The sequence below is a fragment of the Macrosteles quadrilineatus genome, unplaced genomic scaffold (assembly GCF_028750875.1).
Source record: "Macrosteles quadrilineatus isolate MER2022 unplaced genomic scaffold, UCM_ALF_1.0 Scaffold_3__2_contigs__length_128488019, whole genome shotgun sequence".
In the NCBI taxonomy this organism is placed as follows: domain Eukaryota; kingdom Metazoa; phylum Arthropoda; class Insecta; order Hemiptera; family Cicadellidae; genus Macrosteles; species Macrosteles quadrilineatus.
Window position 1 is genome coordinate 44,991,068 of NW_026542596.1, and position 23,242 is coordinate 45,014,309.

At 36.2% G+C, this 23,242-nt stretch overlaps 1 protein-coding gene across 4 annotated transcripts; it reads right to left on the reverse strand.

Moving 5' to 3' along the window:
• Positions 1 to 231: 231 nt before the first annotated feature.
• Positions 232 to 21,270, reverse strand: LOC128988828 (rhodanese domain-containing protein CG4456-like). 4 transcript variants are annotated; one of them, XM_054410510.1, is made up of 5 exons: positions 21,147 to 21,270; positions 12,304 to 12,376; positions 10,020 to 10,196; positions 6,171 to 6,330; positions 232 to 2,056 (listed from the first exon to the last, which is right to left on the reverse strand). In XM_054410510.1, the coding sequence occupies exons 3-5, from the start codon at positions 10,168 to 10,170 to the stop codon at positions 1,993 to 1,995; spliced, it is 375 nt and encodes a 124-aa protein (XP_054266485.1). In that variant the 5' UTR covers positions 10,171 to 10,196; positions 12,304 to 12,376; positions 21,147 to 21,270; the 3' UTR covers positions 232 to 1,992. The 4 variants fall into 4 exon arrangements, with proteins under 4 accessions (XP_054266485.1, XP_054266484.1, XP_054266482.1 ...); XM_054410509.1 differs by lacking the exon at positions 12,304 to 12,376; XM_054410507.1 differs by lacking the exon at positions 12,304 to 12,376 and having other exon boundaries at positions 20,913 to 21,270.
• Between the last annotated feature and the right edge of the window lie 1,972 nt (positions 21,271 to 23,242).

Sequence of the window (23,242 nt, forward strand, 5' to 3'; positions counted from 1 at the left end):
AGACACCTCTACCGAGTTTCTACGCCCAGCAGTTCTCTCAAATTAGCAGTGACAATGAAAAGCAGTTTCAAATTAATCTATAGATAATTCATTTACTGTACTTGACAATTACTCGAGCAACAGGTATACTAGTATCAGTATCTTATAATGAGAGAAAATGAAGATGTAGTTTGCACATAAGCCTGAGAATCAAAACCTGACGGATTTGGGTTATAGAGAAAACAAACTATGTATATCAACATTACATAAATATATTTATTTAATGATTTATTTTTCACAGGTAACAATTAAAATTTTGCTCAAGTACTGTTATGAATAATAAATATAAATATAAAGTTAAAACTGTACAAACAAACTCCAATGACAAGACAAAGCATCCTAATTAAACTTGGTCATCAAGGAATTGGCCCCAGCTAATTAACTAAAATTACCAAATTGTGATGGGGATGTCACCTAGTTTTAACCCAAATATGAGTGTAGAATGAACGAATGGGTGAGATGCCTTGCAGAGGTGTAAATAACAAGGGGGGGATGGCGCTGATGTATAGGCGCTGATTGTCCACCGTAATCACGAAGAAAGAGTGACGTTGCTTCCGTGACCGCGGGAGTCAAACATGATGTCTGCAAGAAGTAAGAATATATTCATGATGTTGACGCTATCTCAGAAATAGTTGAAGTCCTTTCTGTTACTGCGGGAGACGAAGATGATGTCTACAAGACTGAAGAAGATATTCACGATTTTGCCACAATCGCAGAGAAAGTTGACGTTGTTTTCGTGGTCGCAGAAGATGAAGGTGATGTCTTCAAGACAGAAGAATATATTCATAATTATTCCGTTAAAAAAGATGACGTTACTGTGACTGCGGGAGACGATGATGATGTTGACAAGCTACAAGACTGCGGATGATGTACAAGATGTTGCCACGATCACGGGAAATGATGACGAATTTGCACGACCGTGGGAGACGACATGTTCATGAAGATGGAGATATTCAAGATTTGGCCGCGGTCACGGAAATCTATGGCGATATACTGATCATTGTACTTACGCCTCTGATATTGAATAGCTTGTTACTGATTGAGACCAGCTGTTTCATTAGCCAGGACCATTTAGGCCCAATGATCAAGGACAGCTGGGTCTAGTTTCAAACAATCCAAAAGCTACTAACTTTTCTCAGGATCGACCCAGCGACCTGTTGATTACTAGGCGAGCACTATTACCTCTCAGCTACCCAACTATATACCTATTATAACATCATGATTATAATATACACAGAAAAATAATTAATTTACTATAAAGTAAAATTACTTACAATAGTTGAGTACAGCTTAAGCTTTGAAAGTACTGTCTATTTAAGCTATCTATATGATTTGGAGCCAACATATTGTTCAACAGTTGTGTAGTTTTCAGTGTATTGATCATTGTCTTTGTCAATTACCCTTTTTTGACAAATTAAGGCGCAGATAAACGTTAAGAAAATTGACATTATTCCCTCCAAACCAAACATTTGATCAAATAATTATATATCTTTTACAAGAAATACAATTAAAATCTTCACAACTTCTTAATTTTGTCCTATTAAATTGTTGTTTGAATGATGATTAGATGTAAATTAGCACCTATTAAATTTGTTCAATTAAAAAAATTGGATTATTTTTTTTATTTTCAGAGAAAAATTCTAGATTAATAATGCCATAATAATGATCTGAAAAAATCTATTTAGAATTAGGACTGTTTGTAAGCACCCTAGCAAATGCTACAAATTACAAATTAATGATTCATTAAATTACCTTAGATTTAATAAATATATTGATAAAACCTTATGAGACATTTTGGCAGTCATAAATCATTGTTGTTGTACTGTAATATACTAACTTTGATTATGACTATAACGATATCCTTAATCTTCTCTGTTTGTAACATCTTATTACAATTTCTAATAGAATAATAGCTCAATAACAGTCTTCTAGTAGTGAACCTTTAAGGAGTGTTTAGTTTTTAGACTCGGATATGTGTTTCTCCCAGTCCAACCAGCCCCCTTTGTAGTGTTTGGCACTGAAACATTAAAAACAATGTTGTAATAAACGGCAATACAATTTATTGATCAGTAAGGCTTTGCAATATTGTTCTAATATCGGATACATTATTTAATTAACAATTTGTTTTGAAATATAAAAAGACGAGCTGCTATACCGGTGGTTTGCAACGGGAAGAGGACACGAGAATACTGTGGTTCTTCAGATAGACCTGCTGCATGAAATAGTTACACACCTATTATTAATTTTAGAAACCAATTAAGTAGGCTATCTTTCATCACTAGGACGTAAAGTGACTCTTTTCGACTGGAGCTGAAGTTTTATAATCGAGGTGAAGCCGAGGTCAGAAAATGAGCGAGGGCTGAAAAGACACTTTTTGCCCGTGTGATGAACTATATTTTTTGTCATATGAACAAACAGGCCTATGACAAAAAACTTAATCCTACTACTTAGTAGCTTAGCAGTAAAATATTATTTCTTGAAATTTATATTAGGCATTTTAATTTTATTAGGTAACCATTACAGTGTTAGTAACGTGAGATATAAGCAAAGTACACAGAACCAAAATATTAAGTGTAAAACTTCAAGAGACGGTCTCTAGTGAACTCCGTGCAGAAGGAAGAATTGAGTGCCATTATACGCGATTCATTGAGTTTGGACCAAAAAGGATTTACTTATTTGTGTGATTTTATGCTAATGGTATTTCTTTTTTAAGGAACTTTTTACTATCTAACGTCTAACTTTTTTTTAGATACGGTCTATAATTGAATAGAACAATCACATATGGCATCTAAATCCAGAATAAAACTTGCTTGGATTCGAACCAGCGACCTTAAGATTTAAAATAAGTTAAAAGCAACCTTAAACTAGTTTTGAGTGTTAGGAAATACTGTAAAAGAGGACGGAGGAGATGATCAGTTGTAAGAAGAAGTGTGTAAATGCTCGATTTTAATTACCAAGATAGATGAATCTTTGCTAATTAATAGATTAAGGCCAAATGACAAAGCATGTGGTGTTAAAACAATAGCACTCGAGGATATGAAATGTCTGACCTTATTATGCCTGATAATGAATAGATTGGTGAGAGTATTATTGTTTGGTATTGGAGCGTACAAGTTAAGACTACTCTCACACTGATAAATTTATTTACAACAATTCATAGCTAAGCACATTCAAATTCTTCAATAGAAGTTAGAAACAGCCTGGCAATAAGTTATGCAATGCACATGGATTACTTGAATTTTTTTTGAGTTGAGACATTTTGTTAAGATTAGGCTTATATGCAAAGGCGTGTCCAGGGTCTTCTGGGGGTACAAAACTTTCCGGAGGGTTAGGAGGATATGGAAAACCCCCATACCAAATGGTGGTTCTGGGGGTTGGTCCCCGGACATTAAAAAAATAAATGGAGCGAGTTTTTAACAATTTGCAAAACTTTTTACATCTTGTAGTAAACGTTAATCTGCTGTTTGTGATTCAGACATACCTTACCCATTATTATCTTGCAATAAATATCATAATTTAATATTAGAATTAGTTTTTTTAGAGCAACACCCAGTGGAACTTCACTTCACAAGTTAAGTAGGCCTAAAACTTAAAGTCGATCCCGCGAGCACAAGAGGTCGCATCTGGTCAAACAAATTTGAGGTCTAAGTATCGCGTTTATACAGGGTGTATTCGATTGCATCCATGCATCGATCTTGTATCATGACGCAGTTAAAAAATCCTAACATGTTCATCATACAGCATAACCTCGCTAATCCGACCTCTGATGGTCCGATTCCTCCCTTGGTCCACCGACCGTGCCACCAACACAATAGGCTTCCGCTAACATAACCGCATTGTCCAAGAAAAATGCCCAGAAAACTTTATAGATTGTGTTTTTTTTACTCTAATGTCAATGTGTTGAAATTCGTAGTATATTTAACCATGTCTGCCCATTATTAATATTAAGTAGCTCCCACATTATTGTTTTTGAAAAATTCCAGTTCATTTGACAACAATAAATTGGAAGCAAAACAAAGGAATGTCCATCAAAGCTTCAAGGTCAAGCTATCCTTTTGCACTGACAATCGTCTGCTCCTTAGGCATACACATCATGAGCACGACACATCTGTCTGCTGTGTGCTTGCTATGTCACAACATTTTGTGATTGGGTATTTGATAATCATGACAACTTTAGTAGCCTGTGATTGGGTGATTAGTAACCATGGCAACTTGTTGAATGGGTGGAGGAAGAGAAACTCAAGAAAGAATAGAAGAACAAAGAGAAAGAATAAGCGATGTTTTTTGCCATTGTTATCTGTATCGGTGTATTTTACGACTGTTATTATGCTACTATTATTTTAAATACTTTTTTTATGCATTGTCTAATGTTTTTGTATTGACATTGTTCTGTCCTGCAATAGCGTAGCAGTAGCCTATGACTAGCAGTAGCTTACTAAACTTTCTATTGTTCTGTTCTTTATTTTGCTGTACAATGTTTGGCAATTTGTTTGTTTGATTAAAGTAAAATAGCTGTGATTTTAAACGTTACAGTTTTTATTGCTGAACCAAGGTTAATGACATAACATAGTTATCATGATTGCGCAATAGCCTACTATAGTTCGGCTGCTTAGAAAACGACCTGCGCGCTAATGCTAAACCAATGCTGGATGGAGGAGGTTGCTTTCTAAGCGGCCGAACTATAATTGTATTTTTATGATGTAATATGCAAATTCACATTGAAGTAAATTCATACACTTAGTATTAGGTGTTGTTTATGAGTTGGAAACAACTGGTTTATGTCATGTTGGATTAACAGTGGTTATCAGTTATCCGTGGTCTGGTCAAAATATTACGTTTTTCTAAGTTTTTATGTTAATAAACAAGGTCCTCTGATAATCCAAACTTTTTGCTGTTCCGACCATGCTCCCGGTCCCGTAGGTGACGGATTAGCGAGGTTCTACTGTACATAGGGGTACCAGTACTAATTTTGTAAAAAAACCTGGCTATAAAGGGAGCAGGGCTGTGCGAATAGTTCGAAAAACGAATCGAATCCGAATCTTTTTAGAGATTCGATTCGGATTCGAGAACGAATCTACTGTTTCTAACTGGATTCGGATTCGGAATCGATATTCGAATTTACTGGTAAGAGATCCGGGTTCGGATTCGATATTCGAATTTCTTGGAAATAGATCCGAGTTGGGATTCGATATTCAAATTTACTAGATTCTGATTGAATATAATTTTCAATATAATTTTTTAGACACTAAAAAACTACTTGTGCACTCCGATTTGCTGTTGACTGGTTCATGTTAGGAACCTGACCAACTTGGTGTTAGGTTTTAGGCACATTAGTGTAGGTCGCATTTGAACCCTATCTTGGCTATCAGTAAACTTAACCTCACAGTGTTAGTTGTTACTTGTAATAGTAATGCAGACATAGGCTTGTGTGGAGGATTAATTACCGAGGTGTATAATAGGCTGGGCCTATGTTTTAGACTACACAAATTGGTAGTCCATCACTTTTAGCGAGTAACTTAGGCCTAGGTGGTATGCCTAACTTATGCCCAATTTTTTAGTTTCAAAACTTCAAATAGGTAGGCCTAAATTTTATAACTTTTTTATTTGGCCCATTTCAAGAATTTTTTTAAGCAATTCCCTAAATTATTTCAGCCCCAGAAAATGTGGTCTAAAAATGTGAAAATTGGTACTGCTGACTTTCCTCGGATTTGGATTAGACTCTGAACAGGTTTAAATATTCGGATTCGATAACAGCTTTAAATTTCAGATTCGGATTCGATCCAGGTTCGATAATGGCTGTAAATTTGAGATTCGGATTCGACCCAGATTCGACTCGGGATTAATTAAAATATTCGGATTCGATCCGGATTCGATAAAATCTGTACAGCTATGATTCGGATTCGAACCAAAATTTCTGGATTCGCGCAGCCCTGAAAGGGAGTGCCGTGGCAGGTCTACAAGGGAACCGAGACCCAAATCCCCATTATAAAAGATTTTTCCCATCCTCATCAGGGAATATGACTTTCAGGACAAAATAACATCGTACCGGTACCATTCCCCTACAGTTTGTAATTTTGACTCAAAGGCACAATAAAACTTGTACCAAGAACTAACTTGAACCTAGAACTTACTTTTTGAATCCACTTGCTAAAGCCTTTTCTAAAGCCACCAAACTTCTTTTTCCAGATCTACAAGAAAAGATGACTGAATCCTCCGTTGTTGGCTTTTCAAAATTGTACTTCTTCTTGAATTCATCTTCTGGGGTGTTGAATGCTGTTTCAATGTCACCAACTGTAAAAACACCAGTCTTTGTCATCACAATGCTTTGATTTTGAGATAATTGTGGATGGTCAGATCAAACCCAAACAAAAATTATACATTTTAGGGCGCTTTTGGAGTTTAGCTTTAGTATGGAAAAAACAAAACAACAAAAACTACTTCATTAGTGGCGCAGTTGTTTGCAGCTCTCTACCCGACATACCAAATTCCTGGGTATCCCTAAAACAATGTTTACACAACCTTCCTTTAGGTTCAATCCGAGATGTGAGTTGATGAAGAATGCGGTTAAGTTGCGTAGGGTTTTCTCTGTGTGCGCCCTATTTAGGACCGAGGCTTTTGTTAATTTCTTACAAATTCATTTACATAGGCTATATTGATAAATAAAATTAGTCTATTATAAAATTTGTTTTTAAAAGAATGTACACATCTCCTACAGTACAATTATCTTGTTAGGCCTGCATAATTATTTTATTATCAAATACATTTTTTCTATTAACGTACAATTGCTTCATTGCATATGAAATCCACACTCGCGCCTTTTGCCATAACACCGACCTTAAAAAACTAAGTATGGGTTTTGAAATATTACTCATAAAAAGTGGTTGAACAATTTACAATTTAAATATGCTATACAATGGTTCTTTATCACTTTAATTAGAATTTAAGTGCAAAATTACATGATAAAATCAAATTAAATTGAACAAATTTGTATGATTTTGCGATGACGAAAAAGCTACCGCATGCTCCATCTCATGTTTTAGAAGTTAACCCTTTTAGCTCGCTCTAGGGTTAAAAGGGGTTGTACAATGTGTGCTATGGCAAGAAATTCTAATATATGGCTTAAACTTCTGAAGTCAAGAGCTACCAAAATTTAGACGTGACAGCCAACAACCCCTTTCTCTGAATGGAGTGGGGAGAGGGGTCACTTCAACTTCAGTACCCCTTGTCCCCAGCAATCTTTTAGGATCCTTGTCCACCTTTTCGCGTGTTTGGTTAATTAAGACAACAGATTTTTTAAAAATTTATCCATCTATAATTTTTTTAGGTTAGGGCCTGTGTCTTTTATTATATACAAATTTTAACAAAATATTTCCACTTTTGACAAATAAATAAGCCAAAAAAGATATATCTGTGTCCCCCCTGTTGTGTGCAATCCTTAAAGTCACTATGCCGTCTCGACTTCCACCCAAACCAAATACACTGCTTATTTAAGATGGGTCATCCTCAGCTAAGGCTTACATTAGCGAGATCAACATGGATTGCATGTACGAGATTCAAACCCGCACATGTAGAAAGACTGACGAGGTCTTTGGCGTTGGCTACACTTGTCAGTGCAACACATTAGCCAACTGGTAGCCCCCAGTAGTTAGACAGGAGGGTCCTCCCCCGGGAAAAATGTTGAAAATAATAACTGTAAACTAGCGTTCTTATGCAATAGACATAATAATTTGTAAAACATTAATTGTTATTTTAATTCGGTTTATTATATTTAACCTATTTGATTATGGTGTTTGAAAATAAAAACATGAATTTATATTGAGTTCTTTGGACAGAACCTATCCTTATACTTAGAAATCTCCTTGAAAAAACAGAATAGCTTTACCAAGTGCACGTAAATAGCAGGAACTGAGCAAAGGAAGCAAATTTACAAATGGCGGGTAGATGTCGGTGACGTTTAAGCACTTAGTTAGAAGATAATGCCCGTTTGAGCATTATCTGAGGCATAATTGAACAGTACAAACATAAATCGTTTCCTACTTTTACAGGATTTTTGACATTAATGTAATAAATAACTAAGTTAAATTGAGTTTTGGCGGGCCTAGCAGCTTTAACTCAACTCTCTGTTCAAAACTTATTACCACCTCACCACCCGCATACTTTGTAGAAATATTTATAACCGAATTCATAGTTCATTATTAGCACTAAACAACACTTCTAAAGGAACAGTGGTATATTATGAATTAACAACTCGAATACCCCTGCGCGTGGCACAATAAACACAACCTCACAAATCACTACAGTAGGCCTATTCAGTTATTTGACTGATCAGTGATCAATGATGATGATTGTGTTGATAGAGCGCAGCACTCAGCGCTTGTTGTGGCAATAGTTAAAACTACTGTTTGGACGGAGTCCCAAACATCCTACAGTATACCAGTTAAGCCTGATGCAGCGCTGTGATTGGTCGAATATTTTCAGTATTTGCAGTTCATATGGGAGTCCTGGCCTCCTCCCTCCCCTTCACCTTCCTTCTGCCCCTACCGCGCTTTTTAACAACATAGTATAAAAAATCCTAGCTTGGCGCTGCCCCGCCCCCTTAATGCTTGCCGCCCTGGAGCGACTGCTCCACTCGCTCCACCACTGAACTGAGCTATCATGCCACTGTCGGCTGAACGGTTTGGTTGCCAGTATAAGCACACAGGTGGGTTAGCAGAACGACTATCTCACGGCAAAATGCAGTAACGGGCTAGACCCGTAGACCCGTGAGTCGTCGTCAATGGGTTAATCTATACTAAACTGACATTATATTTTAGATTAAAATTTTACAAAGTATCATAGACAAAGACCCAGTACTATGACGCAAATCACCTCAAGCCGAACCCTGCTAAGACCCAAGTTTGTGCCTTTCACCTAAACAATAGAGAAGCAGGCCGTGAGTTGAATGTGAAGTGGCGGGGGTCTTCAGCAATGTCCTACACCCAAATATCTTGGTGTCATACTGGACCGCATACTGACATTTAAGGCGCATTGTATTGCGACAAGAGATAAAGTCTCAGCGAGGAATAATATCATCAGGAAGCTCACCAGCAGATGCTGTGGTGCTAACCCTAATGTCCTCAGAACCTCAGCTTTAGCGCTCAGTGTGTCGGGATCGCCCCTCCATCAATCCAACGTGATGTCGGACGCAGAAAGGACTAAGCAAGAGACAGACCCTCGTCACCCATTACACGGCCACCAACCTGCAGAGCGACAGCTTCGGTCCAGAAAGAGCTTTTTATCACGGACACGAGTCCTGGATGGATTACTCTCAAGCAATCGGGTGGCAAGGTGGGAGGCCACGTTGACTAACCCTCCCATACCAGCCAGTTAGGAACTGGCTCCTGGAGGAGGCCTTCACTACTCAGTGTGGAAGATCCTATATCGAATCAGGGTCGAGGTACCAAAATGCAAGACAAACATGCAGAAATCGGGTCTCTTACCAGACGAAGAAAACATCTTGTGCGCGAGTGGTGCTGTTCAGGATCCTGGCCATCTGCTGATCTGTCCACGCCTAGACCAGTCTTGCACATTAGATGATCTTTTACAAGCGAATAACAAAGCCATATCGGTAGATATTTTTTGGAAAAGCGAAGTCTGATTTCCGGACACGGAAAGGAAGTAAGTATAGACAAAGAATCAAATATAGACAGACAGCATTGCTGCGGTTAGTATATATTCTGGCGTCCAACGCTAGGATTGCCGTGTAGATTCGGCACACGCCACTGCAGCGTCAAGTGCTAGTGAGCGTTGCCATGAGAAGTTGGTAGTGTGAGCAAGGGTTGCCAACTTCTGGACTGAATCGATTTGAAATTATAGAGTCAACGTACACAGATGGCCATATGCTTACTTTTATCTTGAAACCCTAACACTGCTCCACCACACTGACTCTCAAGTCACTATGTAATTTTTATATAAATAATTTTTATAATTGAGTTGCTTACGAGGAATATGATGAGCTCCAGGGATTACTCCAGTTTCATCCAGTTCCTTCTTCTCTCTCACATCAATCACAATGTTGTTCGGGCTGTTCTTAGTCTCGATCAGCTGTTTGTAGTCAAGGTGGCGGAACTCATCACTAACACTTGTCGACATGTCTATAGGCTTACTTGATGTGCCTCCTGTAAGTATGCATGTTTCAAAAATCATGAGGATAAAAATCAGTATAGGTATATTTCTTAATATATTCATTGTACTTGTAAAAACCGTATAAATATTAGAACAGAAGTAATTGACTCTCATTAAAAAAACTGGATCCACGTCAGATGAATAACTTAGCAAACATTTTGTATAAATTAAATAAAACATAAAAAAGACCCTTCCTGTAAAATTTGATATCATATCCGCATAGATGACAGAATGATTAATTATTGTTCAACAGTTTGAATAATTAGTGAGAAGTTAAGTAGGTTATCAAGATGTATTGAGTCAGTCACAAACATTACAAGAGAGTTTCAAACCCAACCCGACATAGTTTTTATATTAATAACAACAACACTGCACTTACCCATGGTCAATCTCAATCTATCATATCATATTAGAAATTAGAAAACCATTTACTCACACAGTTTTGATGATTCTTACCAAAACTATCTCTGCCTTATCAGTAAGATAATGTATTGAAATAGTAAGTTATTGACTACGATTTAAAACAGCCAGTTGAACAACCTTTGTAGCCTTATAATTGACATGTAAACAATCCGTAGTTAACATGTAAATTTTAAGTACTTTTAAGTACTGTGTTTTAACTCTTGTATAATGTACAGTAGGCCTACAAGTAGACTTGGCATGTTAACATCTTCATACAAAATACATAATATTTCCCTGGATTATTTTAGGTTTTTTATAATTCAAAAAGTTGATATGGAAATAAACTTATTAATGAAAAAAAAAAAAATATTTCTCATTAGGCAAATAATATTATCAAAAGCCTTTCTTAAAGTGCAAGTGATTCCTATATGATTTTTATGCTTCTTAGTTTGTGACTCTATCGAAGTACGTAGTGACTTGTAACTTATAGTTTTTTGTAAATCAAGAATAAACTGAATGGATCAGCAAATGAAAATGAAATAAACTTGATGAATTACAGTAAAAACAAAATTGTACATTTTATTTAGAACAGCAAAAGTATTAAGAAAAAAAAACTAATTAAAATGTAGGCCTAAGAGTAGATTTAAATTCACACCATTGAAAATAGGTAGTCATGAGTCAAATGACTCCCAAAACAATCTTGCACTTATCTAGCTTATACTACGGAACAAATAATAAAAATATGGATTGTGGACAGTGCCAGATTTAGGGTACTTGCGGCCCTAGGCCAAATTACTTGAGCGACCCTCCCCCTATGATGGAAATTCCTTGCGATCGCGGAAGAAATCGTGAAATCATGTCAAAGCAATCATAGGTAACCGTGACTGCGGCAAAATCATGATTATTCCCCGTGGGCTGCAACTCGCGAGTCGCGACCATGGCGAAATCGTGATCATATCCCGTGAGCTGTAACCTTGAGGACATCATCGCTGTCACCCGTGACAGCAGTAAAATCGTAAACATCTCCCGTGAGCCGCAATCACTGGGACATCATCATTGTCACCCGCGGCCGTGCCGAAATCGTAAACATCCCCCTTCGGGAAGCCATCACGGGGACATCATCATTGACACCCCCAGCCCCGGCAAAATCGTGAAAATCTCCCGCGGGCTGCAATCACGGTAACATTATCATCGACACCCGCAACCGTGGTGAAATATTGAACATTTCCCGCGGGCCGCAATCACGGGGGCATCATCGACACTCGTGACAGTGGCTAAATCTTGAACGTCTCCCGCGGGCTGCAATCATGAGGACACATCACCATCACCCCCAGCTAAATCGTAAACGTGTCCCGTGAGCCGCAATCACGGGGACGTCATCACGGATACACGGGGAAGTTCGGCACTGTATTACAATGAATTTGGAAGGCATAAATTCATATTAATTACTAAAGGTAACAAAATTATAATTTTTATTCACTATTGTCAAGAACCATACTGTAAGTTTATTCCACTGAATGTATTTGACTTTACCGTGTTTGGGGTTTATGAAATAGGCAATACTAAAGGAGATGAGTGTAGTTTATTTTGTAAATAATGCACGCACAACTTCAGAATAATGATTATATTTCCAAATAAATAAGTAAGCCTTGCACTTTACTTTTTTTAAGATTTTAGGGATTGTCCGTTTTAACTGACCTTTTGAGTTATCCGACGTAGGTCAGCTCCCGCTAGGGTCGGTTAAGAGGAGATCTACTTCACTTTGGATCACCTGTTTAAATTGAAATTAAAATTTTTTAGGAACATGTACGTCCGTTCACACAGTGATAAATCCATGGTAATCTGGGAGATTGAAGACTACACTTCATATTTAACTTAATATTAATTTAAATTACTACAACTACATCGACTTATTAAAAATTACTTTTGATCGGTTGACTCTTTCCGTCTATTAGAAAAATATTTAGCCGTTTCAAGTTTATTGTTATCATTGCTAATTAAGATGTAGATTCAAGTGTAATTTAACCTAATATGGATGAAGGATGAGTGTAGAATGGACAGAGATGCCTTGTCAGCTTTGTTATTGAGATTTAATTTTTTTTTTTGTCAGGGCCATTCATGCCTAAGAATCATATTTATGTTAAATATGACAATTTCTTTACTTCAATTAATAAGTAAGCTACTTTAGTCACACTTAACTACGGCTTTGGAGTAAACCGTGTAGTAATTAACTGATCAATGCTCTGTTGCTGCACAGAAAAGTAAGGTACAGAATGAACTCTGTACCTCTGTGTAATAATGTTACACTTAAGTGCTCTAAACAAATTCTTTAAAATCCTTCTCCTACAAAAGAAACCTCTTGGTATTAGGCCTATTACCTTGACTATCTTGCTTGGGCACAGTAGGCCTACTTTCCAGCAACTAGGTATCTTGACAGTCAGTATCTGAGTGCCAAACTCCCGATCAAAGATGACATCTCATGCTACGCAAAGCGACCATTGTAGACTGTCAAAAACTCTACATAGCTTTCCTGTATCCAGCAATGAGATAAGTTATTACATTAGCGTACCAAAGGGGAACTGAGTACTAGGGCAAAATGAAAATGTCAAAATGAAAATGAAACCTGGCGCAATCTATCTGGGAATTCAGTCAACAATAAAGACATCAAGTATCAAGTAGGCTTACCGGTAAGTCGTGTCTAGCTCTAGTTGCTGGTGTCTAGGGCAAAACAAAACCCAACAGTGCCCCTCTTTTTTTTAAGAGGTTGGCGAGCCTCTTTACCTTGCATTTGCCCATACACATAGACTACAGATCTGTGCGTGGAACGTATCCAGCAAAGCAAGAAGTGAGCTGGTACAGTACGAAAGTGAACTGTACTGATAAATTTTAGTGGCAGTGACCAGGATCCGAACCCACGACATCGCTGCCTTGGCTCCAAGTCCGTGACGCTACCAACTGAGCCACCGACTCACCTAAACTCTTGCCCTTATGTACTAAAACGCTCATGGTGGAGGAAAACCTGTGCCCTGTGCAATAGGAATTTCCACACAGTGCTCGGTGCTCAAGCTCTTCTTTGCTTGTCATATGTATGTTTCCAGCACAACATACTAGGACTAAAAGGTCACAGTCATCCCATAAGCAAGTTTTCTCTGTAGGCCTAATTTACTTCTCTGTGGCTACTGCTCTGAAAATTGCCATCTGCAACGAGGCCAGAATGTCAGGAAAATATACAATATTACAAGGTTGTACTCGGAAGCTCAGATATTTGGGTTTCATTAGGCCTATTGGAGTTTCACGATAGAAAATGCAAATGATGACTTGAATAATATGTTCAATTAATAACCAAAATGTTTACCTCATAAAACCCCCTCTATACTTCCTTACCCGTAGTCCGTTCATGCTAGCTTGCAAACTTGTTTAAATGAGGTGTACACGACACACGTTTGTATCAAATTTAATGGAAATCAGATAATATTAACTCCAGTTATCTAGAGAGACATATATATACAGGTATATAAAAATATAAATTTGAAATTTGAGGTGTTTTTGGCATCTGGGAGCATCAAAAGGAAAATCGGCTCCGAATCTAGCTCTTAACACGACACCTACAGTACTTAGCTTGTTCACTACCTACCTACATGGAAAATTCACAAATATATTTATTGTGTGGTAAAATAATTCTAGTGACTTATTGAGTTTGTGACAACACAGCCAGGGATTGAAGGCTCTGCTCTACAGTAGGCCTACTGTACCTCATGGGTTGGTTAAAAATAACATCACTCAATGTCTAGGTAAAATTGCATGATTGGGAAAATATATTAGAGTAGGTAACTTCTTAAACAAAAAAGAACAAGTACAAATAGGCTACAAGTAAATCAAACTAAAAGTTCAGATTTGAACACATTTATAAAGCTAGCCAAAAAGCAGCTTAACTAATGAACTAACTATATAGTCCAGGCAATGAAAGGATATAGAGGGAAATGTTTGGAACACAATTTCTGACTTCGTAACTTTGTTTAGTATAGTTAGGAGGTTAACATACCAAAAGTCCCCGCCTCTAGCCCTTGTGCTGTGGGAGAGGGGGGGGGCTTGAAGGTACCATTTTTCGGTTTTTTGCTGATATCTCGGAAACCATGCGTCTAAGCGAAATTATGCTAATATACAAAATGAAAGCTTATTAAATTTCCAGCAAGTTTGTAATTTACTATTTTTCGATACCTTGTATGGTTTTTGCGTTATTTGCCATCAAAAGTTTGTACATTTTTTCCTCATGTTTTTTGTTCTTTTTGACAAGTTGCCTCTTAAACTATGCACCCAAAAAATAAATGCTGGGCATAGGGTTGTAGAAAATTAAATTCCCTTCAATAATATATATGACTTTACTAGTTTACCTCCTTCCGTTCAGATTTTAAAGCAAATTAACCGTCAATATAAAAAAAATTAAATTAAATTAAAATTAAAAAAAAATTAAAATCTAGTGTTGAGCAAGGAATTTGAAGTCTTGCAACAGCTGTTGACTAACTTACTTAATATTTCAATTTATCACCTTACACAGTCAACTAATTGGTTGGAACATTCAATATCAAGTAGCTAAGGTGAGTGATTGGCGTCTAAAAATAGCACAGATACCCTATAGAAAATATATACTTGTGGGCTGCCTAACTAGCTTCCTCACACTTGATGATCTAGCTAGACTATTGTTATGGGAAAATATGGTGTTATAACCATGTTTATGCATATAAGAGTGTCTATATGACACTGGAAACCAATCACAACCATAAAATTGAAACCAAGACAATTGACATATTTAAGTAGGAATTACAGTAACATAAAACATTACATTAGTAAGTAGCCTTAGCCTAATATGGAGTCAATTCAGCCTTGCTATCTTAGTTTGGAAAGGACTACCATCCTCATAATCGTTTTTATCCTCTTATTCTCTAAGAAAGAAGGTAAGGGACATCTTTTTCTCGCACCATAAACTATCTTAATATGATGATATTGATGGATTAGATGATATTTTGAACGCGATTCTACTGGATGTGACAAAAAATCTTTATCGTTTGAGAAAAGCAAGGTTGCTTATGCGAAGTTGTATCTGAATTCCCCAGTGGCCCAAAATGCATCATCAGTCTTTCACGCCCCCTCTCCAACACCACCCAAATACAAAAGGTAGGGAAAATGTACATCTTGATTTGATATGGGCTCTAGTGTGAGAGGTATCCCTCAACTTCAATCTATACAGGTAAAAGTCAATTTTTAAATCGATGGTCTCCATAAAGCCTAATATCTCTTGTCTTCCTCCGACTGATGGTGCTTTAAAACATCGTTTCCTATCATGTACATTCCAAAAGGTTCAGCTGTGGCTGGGAAATAACCTGCCTTCTCTTATGTAAGAGTGGAAAAGAATAATAAAAACTCTGTAGTAGCAGAGCACACTCAACTCAGCATGAAACTACACTGAAGGATATTCTCAAAATTGTTTTCTGTCTATCCACATAAAACTGTACTCGTGCAAAATCAGGTAGCAAAAAAGCAAGCCTAAAATAAGTATGCCAAAAATACCAAAATGTTGTTCCTGGGAAAGATGACTAAGAATATGAAAAAAAACAGTATACCTATTTCAAAAATAGGTCCGATGGAGAAAAAAAGGATAAAAATGATGAGGATGGTAGTCCTTATTAAACTAAGATAACAAGGGATAGAATATTAGGCTACGTACTGATGTAATGTTTTATATTAATTCACTTAAATATGTAATTTATCTTTGTTTAAATTTTATGGTTGTGATTGGTTTCCAGTGTCATATAGACACTCTTATATGCATAAACATGGTTATAACACCATATTTTCCCATAACAATAGTCTAGCTAGATCATCAAGTGTGAGGAAGCTAGTTAGGCAGCCCACAAGTATATATTTTCTATAGGGTATCTTTTTTTAGACGCCCATCACTCACCTTAGCTACTTGATAGTGAATGTTCCAACCAATTAGTTGACTGTGTAAGGTGATAAATTGAAATATTAAGTAGTCAACAGCTGTTGCAAGACTTCAAATTCCTTGCTAAACACTAGATTTTAATTTTCTTACATTTTAATTAAAATTAATTTTTTTTATACTGACGGTTAATTTGCTTTAAAATCTGAACGGAAGGAGGTAAACTAGTAAAGTCATATATATTATTGAAGGGAATTTAATTTTCTACACCCCTATGCCCAGCATTTATTTTTTGGGTGCATAGTTTAAGAGGCAACTTGTCAAAAAGAACAAAAAACATGAGGAAAAAATGTATTTTTCCAAATTTACAAACTTTTGATGGCAAATAACGCAAAAACCATACAAGGTATCGAAAAATAGTAAATTACAAACTTGCTGGAAATTTAATAAGCTTTCATTTTGTATATTAACATAATTTCGCTTAGACACATGGTTTCCGAGATATCAGCAAAAAACCGAAAAATGGTACCTTCAAGCCCCCCCCCTCCCCCACAGCACAAGGGCTAGAGGCGGGGACTTTTGGTATGTTAACCTCCTAACTATACTAAACAAAGTTACGAAGTCAGAAATTGTGTTCCAAACATTTCCCTCTATACTCTTTTTTTAGCATTCGTTGCCTGGACTAATACTTAATATTAATTAACTTATACTTGCCTACTTACGGTATACTATTTAAACTAATAAGCAGCTGACATAAATACAACACTAACTTAGATGGGAGAAAATTGTATAGGTCTACACCCAACTTTACATAGGACTAGTGTAGTAAGTTTTAGATTGCATAGGTATAATACCCCCGCCACAGCAAACCTGCAGACTAAGCGAATTTCAATTAACCTGATTGGATTTACACTAAAATGCCTCCATAAAAATATCACGTTTATTTCCTATTTAAATAGAATTAGTTTAACGAGTACTTAGGTTTGCTGCAACAGGGAGGGTAAAAAAGTGTTTTTTTTTTTTTTGTAAAATGTTAATAGTATAGTAAGAAATGAAAGTATTTTCCAAATTCGATCAAAATATGTTCATAAACAAGCAAACTACAACAGTTGACTTATTGTCCATAAGAATAACATGGGAATTTTAAATTTACAATTTTAAGCTATTACCGTAGGTCACATGGTAAGACCTAGACCCGGGACCGATTTACTTTTTCGTTTTGAGACCTCGAGAGGCCAAAAACACAATCAATATTCACAAATTCATAATACCTAACTTAACTTAAATGTGTCAGTTAATGTAGCGCGATAGCTTGACCAAAAATGATCTGATTTGGTACAAATGTGTTTTTAGACCTACGTTTATCAAACGAGTTCGCGAACAAGCAAACATATCCTAAATCATGGTGGAAGTAAATTTACTCCACCATGTCCTAAATGACATTTTATAACTTACATGCTCCATCTGAAAAGTTAATCTGTGTGTTATTATAAGTTAAATTAACCCTAGCGCCGGCAAACGCCGGATATACGGCGCGAACGGCCGTGGCCGAAATGGCAACGCCAGATATACGGCGCCAATGCAGGTGTTACGGTAGGCCTATATATAATTTTTTTTTTTTTTTTAAAGTTTTGTTCCTTTTTTAGGGCTACTGTTGTAATAAATAAGTTAAATAATACAAACCAGAGTACCCTGGAATTATATATTATATAGGCCTAAGGTGTAAGGTTTTGTACATGATCTGGGTTGGATGGTTATTTGGTACTAGCTCGGGGGTACGATCGACATAATATCAAACAAAATACACAAAATAAACTATATAAGTAAACTTTATATTTTTGGAATCAGCACAAAATGTACCACAACTTTACAATTTACCTTATGATGATAAGTCTTACATGCACTTACCTATACGACGGAATATAAAAACAATTTACCTATAAAAAAATTAATAAGTTTTAATGCCTACAATTTGGAAAAACTAAAAAAATTTTTTTGTGGTAGGCCTACTGGTAACCATGTAAACCCCCTATATTATTGTTCTTTGTCTTATTCTGAACAAAATGATATATAAGTTAACAATCCATAGTTATGTTGCTATTTCTAATTTTTATGATGGTTTAAAAATGTTATTACATCTATCTATCTATCTATATATATAATACGTGAAGCCGTTTTTTGTTAACGCAACTCCTCCCTTATTTGTGGACCAATTTTAACGTTTAAGGTGTCAAAATATTCGTCTCAATATGTAGTTTTGCAATAAGGTTTTAAAGTTTTAAAATTCCTACTCTTAAGGGCGTGAGACCCTCTCAAAGGTCGGGTTTTCCCCATAAGAAATACACAGAACAATTTTAAAATAAAAAAACAGCTGTTTATAAAAAGAAACTTATTAGCTTTTTGGGAGTAAATATTAATGTTTGTAATATTCAATAGGTTAAGACCAAGTTAGTTTTGTTGGAAGAACAGAAAATGCCTCAAGTTCAGAGAAGAAATATTGAAAACGAGAGGAGGAGACAATTAATAATAAGATATCTTATGCGTATGAGGAGAGTAGAAAAAGAGAGGCCTGGTCTAACAGATAGTCCATCCAGATACAAATTCACTTGGTGAGATGAATAATATTTGACAGTTGTGCTATGCAACTTACTTTGGAAGTGAAACAATATACGAAGCACATACCTAGTGTTTTCACGGTGGTAAAGTAAACTTGCCTAATCACAGATCAAATGAATGCATGCAAGAAATGTTTACTTCTGACACTGACAGATCGAGAAATTTCCAAACATTTAGTAGAAACTATAATAATGCCTTGACTATGATAAGTTCAAGTAGTAACATTATGGCAAATCTTTGCGGACCTTATGTTTTTATTGTAAACTTTTGTTTTACTCGGTCTACTTTAATTGAAAAAAACGCAAATGGGTTGTTTTCTTATATGTTATGTTGCCCGTATATCGGACAAACTTATACAAAGTTTTTGGACTGAATTCACCAACACAATCCATACATTTCAAGTCAAAAATAAGAAGTTTCAAAAACTCATTTGCTATTGAAAGTTTTAGTGGCAATATTATGACCAACCATAACTGAAGAAATTAGTATTACCGTATTTAACAATCGAGGAGTTACGGTCAAGTTTATTTTTATGATTCAGAAGAGGCAAATAATATACGCTTTTCAAAAAGAGAAAATGAAAATTCATATCCAAATTTTATAGCTACAAGAGTTATCCAACCTATTTCGACATATGAATCGGTCAAGTTTATTTTTATGATTCAGAAGAGGCAAATAATATACGCCTTTCAAAAAGAGAAAATGAAAATTCATATCCAAATTTTATAGCTACAAGAGTTATCCAACCTATTTCGACATATGAATCCATACTTTCAAAACTTTGGGGCAGGTATTAAAAGAGGAATTCCACTGAACAACGTGAGAACGTTCTGATGCGGGACACATACTGTGACTGACAGACAACACGTAAAAATACGTTAACCAACTTTCAATTATGTTGCTGCTTTAGCCTATTATTGGCAGATTATGGCTGTCCAGTAGGTAACCCAGAGTTTGTGGGTAAAACATGGAGTACATGAAATGGTTGATCTCACCCAACTTTTCAGGATTCTCTAAGGAGAAAATTCATTTGATTAGAGGGAAGTCTTAAATCAAAGAAATAATATGACCCAAACATAAATTACTTAACACAGGCTATCAGTAAGGCAACAGTTTTCTTTAATTCTCAATGCTGGAAAAACTTTGTTGGAATATGTTAACTCGAATTGAAGCAGATCGTTTAGCATTCGTTAGAAGTTACAAGTTAAAACTGAGAGCAGAAATAATGTATGTAAACCTGTTACGACCCAAATAGAGATATTTAAAATTAGTTTCTAACAAGCGTTTAAACAACTCTAAGATGTAACTAGAATTACTCTAATTTAAGCATAACGTTTTCCTCGGAGTTATGTTCCATACTATGCGGCTCATTGAGCCGCACGGGTTTTCTAGTAATCAATAATATCCCTATGCCAGTACAGCGTTACACTAGTGCCAGCTCAAGGGTTAAGTTAACTTACGGTGGTTTCAAAAATCTTGTGTGGAGGCTATTAAGAGCAAAAACAGTCATTGCTGCTCACAAAATTTATGGCCACACTCAGCTTAAGTTTCGTGCTGCCATCTACAGTTCTTGAGCGGCAAAGACATAGCCTAAGTTACTTTGCGTTCTTAAAAACACAAATAGCTATTCTAGGTATAAAGCTTAAAAGAGCCAAAAGTTTGATTGGAGGGATGCTATTGACTTAGGCGTTAAAATTCAAACAAATACAAGCATATCATGCATAAATTAATATTTAACTTATTAGTTTCTTACTGTGTAGTCCCAAAATGTTGAGTAGGCCTACCCTTTTATTTTGATAAGATAGAGTACTTAGCTGAAGCACCTGGCATAAGGAAATAGAATCTTGAAAGTTATTTGAAATAGCGGATAATCTTAGCATGTTTCTGTGGCAAATAGGCCTAGGCCTACATGTACTTTTTCTGACAACTTGAGAAAGTCCAGCTAATTTTAATAGTTTGTACATATTTCTTGATGTTGTCAACTAACCTGAAATTATTGTCTTCGAAATAGGCAGTTAGTACACAACACACAAGTTAGTAGAGAATAACAGCGACAGTTAACAAGAACGAAGAACAGTCAGGTCAGCAGGTTATGTTGTTGTGATGTTGTGTGTTACTGTTACGTTACAGTACAGTGTTTTGTTATTGTAGCGTTTGCTTTGCATAAATCTCTCCCGTTGATGAGGTTGTAGAGAAGAGAAGAAGCAAGTGGCGAACAGCGAGCCTTTCAAGACCGGAAAATGCCGCGCGTCTACGCATGCGCAAGTAAGCGTTATTCGTAGCACTTGTAACAGCTGCAGCTGTTTCAGAAAATCACACTAGTATCTTCACTGATGGCAACTCTTGCAACACAACAATCTACTTGAAACTGGAACGGTTCTCCTGCGTTTAACTCCAAACCATTTAATTACTGTAAAGCTGGGTTTTCCTAGCAGCGGAATCGGCCAGCGGAGAGAGGAACGCGGAGAGCGGACTCAGCTGGTCTTAGGCAATTTAATGTTACTGTTTTCCTAGCAGCGGAGCGGAATGCCATGTTAATTTCAATTCCGCTCTCCGTTGTCCGCTCTCCTCTGGCCGACTCCGCGTCTAGGAAAACCCAGCTTAACTGAATGAAGAATTTTACAGATTATGTTTATGTATGTGTTTTTATGTAAATATTTTATATAAATATAATATATATATAAATATATATTTTATATTTTATGTAAATATTTTATATCTTAAATATTTTATGTAAAGTTTGTGTTACTTTACTTACTGTAACCTCTGGCACCTCCTTTATTTTATAAAATAAATTTTAAGTAACTTGGGTGGGCTACGTTACCGTTATCATCTATTCATCTATCTTCAATTGTACCCAAACATGTTTTCCAAAAGTGAAGATCCCAATTCTCATTTCATTTTTAATGGTCTAAGCTTTTTGAGAATTATTGGCATCTTACAATGCAAGATTACAATGAAATGTATAACAAAATGTAAATGTTCAACAACGCTAATACATAATAATTTGTTTTGTTCACTAGCGCTTTCAGAAACAAGTTTTCCATTCAAAAGCGCTAGTGAATAAAACAAATTATTTTATTGGCTTTGCCTTGTTGAACATAGCTGGCTTATTAATTGGAATCCTTCTGTACTTCTCGTCCAAACTAAAAATAAACTTTTCCACATAAACTACAAAGTACTCCAGTACGTGTTATTGATGTCTTCCATATTACTCGTATTTCTCAGAATCTTCGCATTGAAGAAGGAGCACATCATCGATAATAAATGACCTCCGCAACACAGCAGCAATCAAAATCTATCAATAACATTAACCCCAACTTCAACTCAGACATAACTCGATCATAACATAAAGAATAACAAACGATATGAATAATAATTATGAGAAACTAGTTGCAGTTGCAGTGCAGCCAAGATAAATATTACGACGACGACGCTAGTTAGTGGTTAGTGACCGTGACTTTCTGAAATAGCTGCTGTTACGCCACCAGTTACTAGCGCATGCGCAGAAGCGCGGCATTTTCCTGTCTTGAAAGGCTCGCGAGGAACAGGAGCAGGAGAAACAAAACAACAACAGCTGACGGTACGGTACCGACGGGAGAAACCAGAAACGAAGAGAATCTAACCGCTGATTAATGTTTAAAGTTGAGTGAAGAAAGCAATTTACGATACTATATTTTTCTTATATTTATTTAACGGATTAAAATGATAAATTAAATAACCAAATAAAACTACCCATCGATTTATAAACCATTGCTTGTATAAAGGTAATTAATTTAGGGAGCGAGCTGGTCAATCTGGTTCTCTACCTCATTCTTAGTCTTCTAAGAAGCAACCTTGTGGAACTAAAGTAATTGGAATTTGGAATACAATTTCAATTGACGATTGAAGTGCTTAATTTCGTTATCATGAACAGGTCCATATATTTTCTCAGCCCTCCATTTTCAGACACAATTAGCTTTTTTCGAATTCACTGTCTAGTGAATTTGGGTAGTGCCATAGATAAAACATACTCCTCAGTAGTGCCCAGCACCAGCTAATTTTCTGAACCAGACGGTAGTACCATTGATTATATAACACTAT

Excerpts from the sequence above, each read along its gene's own strand:
- LOC128988828 (XM_054410507.1), bottom strand. The coding sequence starts at position 21,123 with ATGTACAAACTATTAAAATTAGCTGGACTTTCTCAAGTTGTCAGAAAA. Across the intron at positions 10,197-20,912 it reads CAACATTTTGGGACTACACA|GAGGCACATCAAGTAAGCCT; the intron begins GTAAGAAACTAA and ends GCATACTTACAG. Across the intron at positions 2,057-6,170 it reads TTAGCAAGTGGATTCAAAAA|TGCCAAACACTACAAAGGGG; the intron begins GTAAGTTCTAGG and ends TTAATGTTTCAG.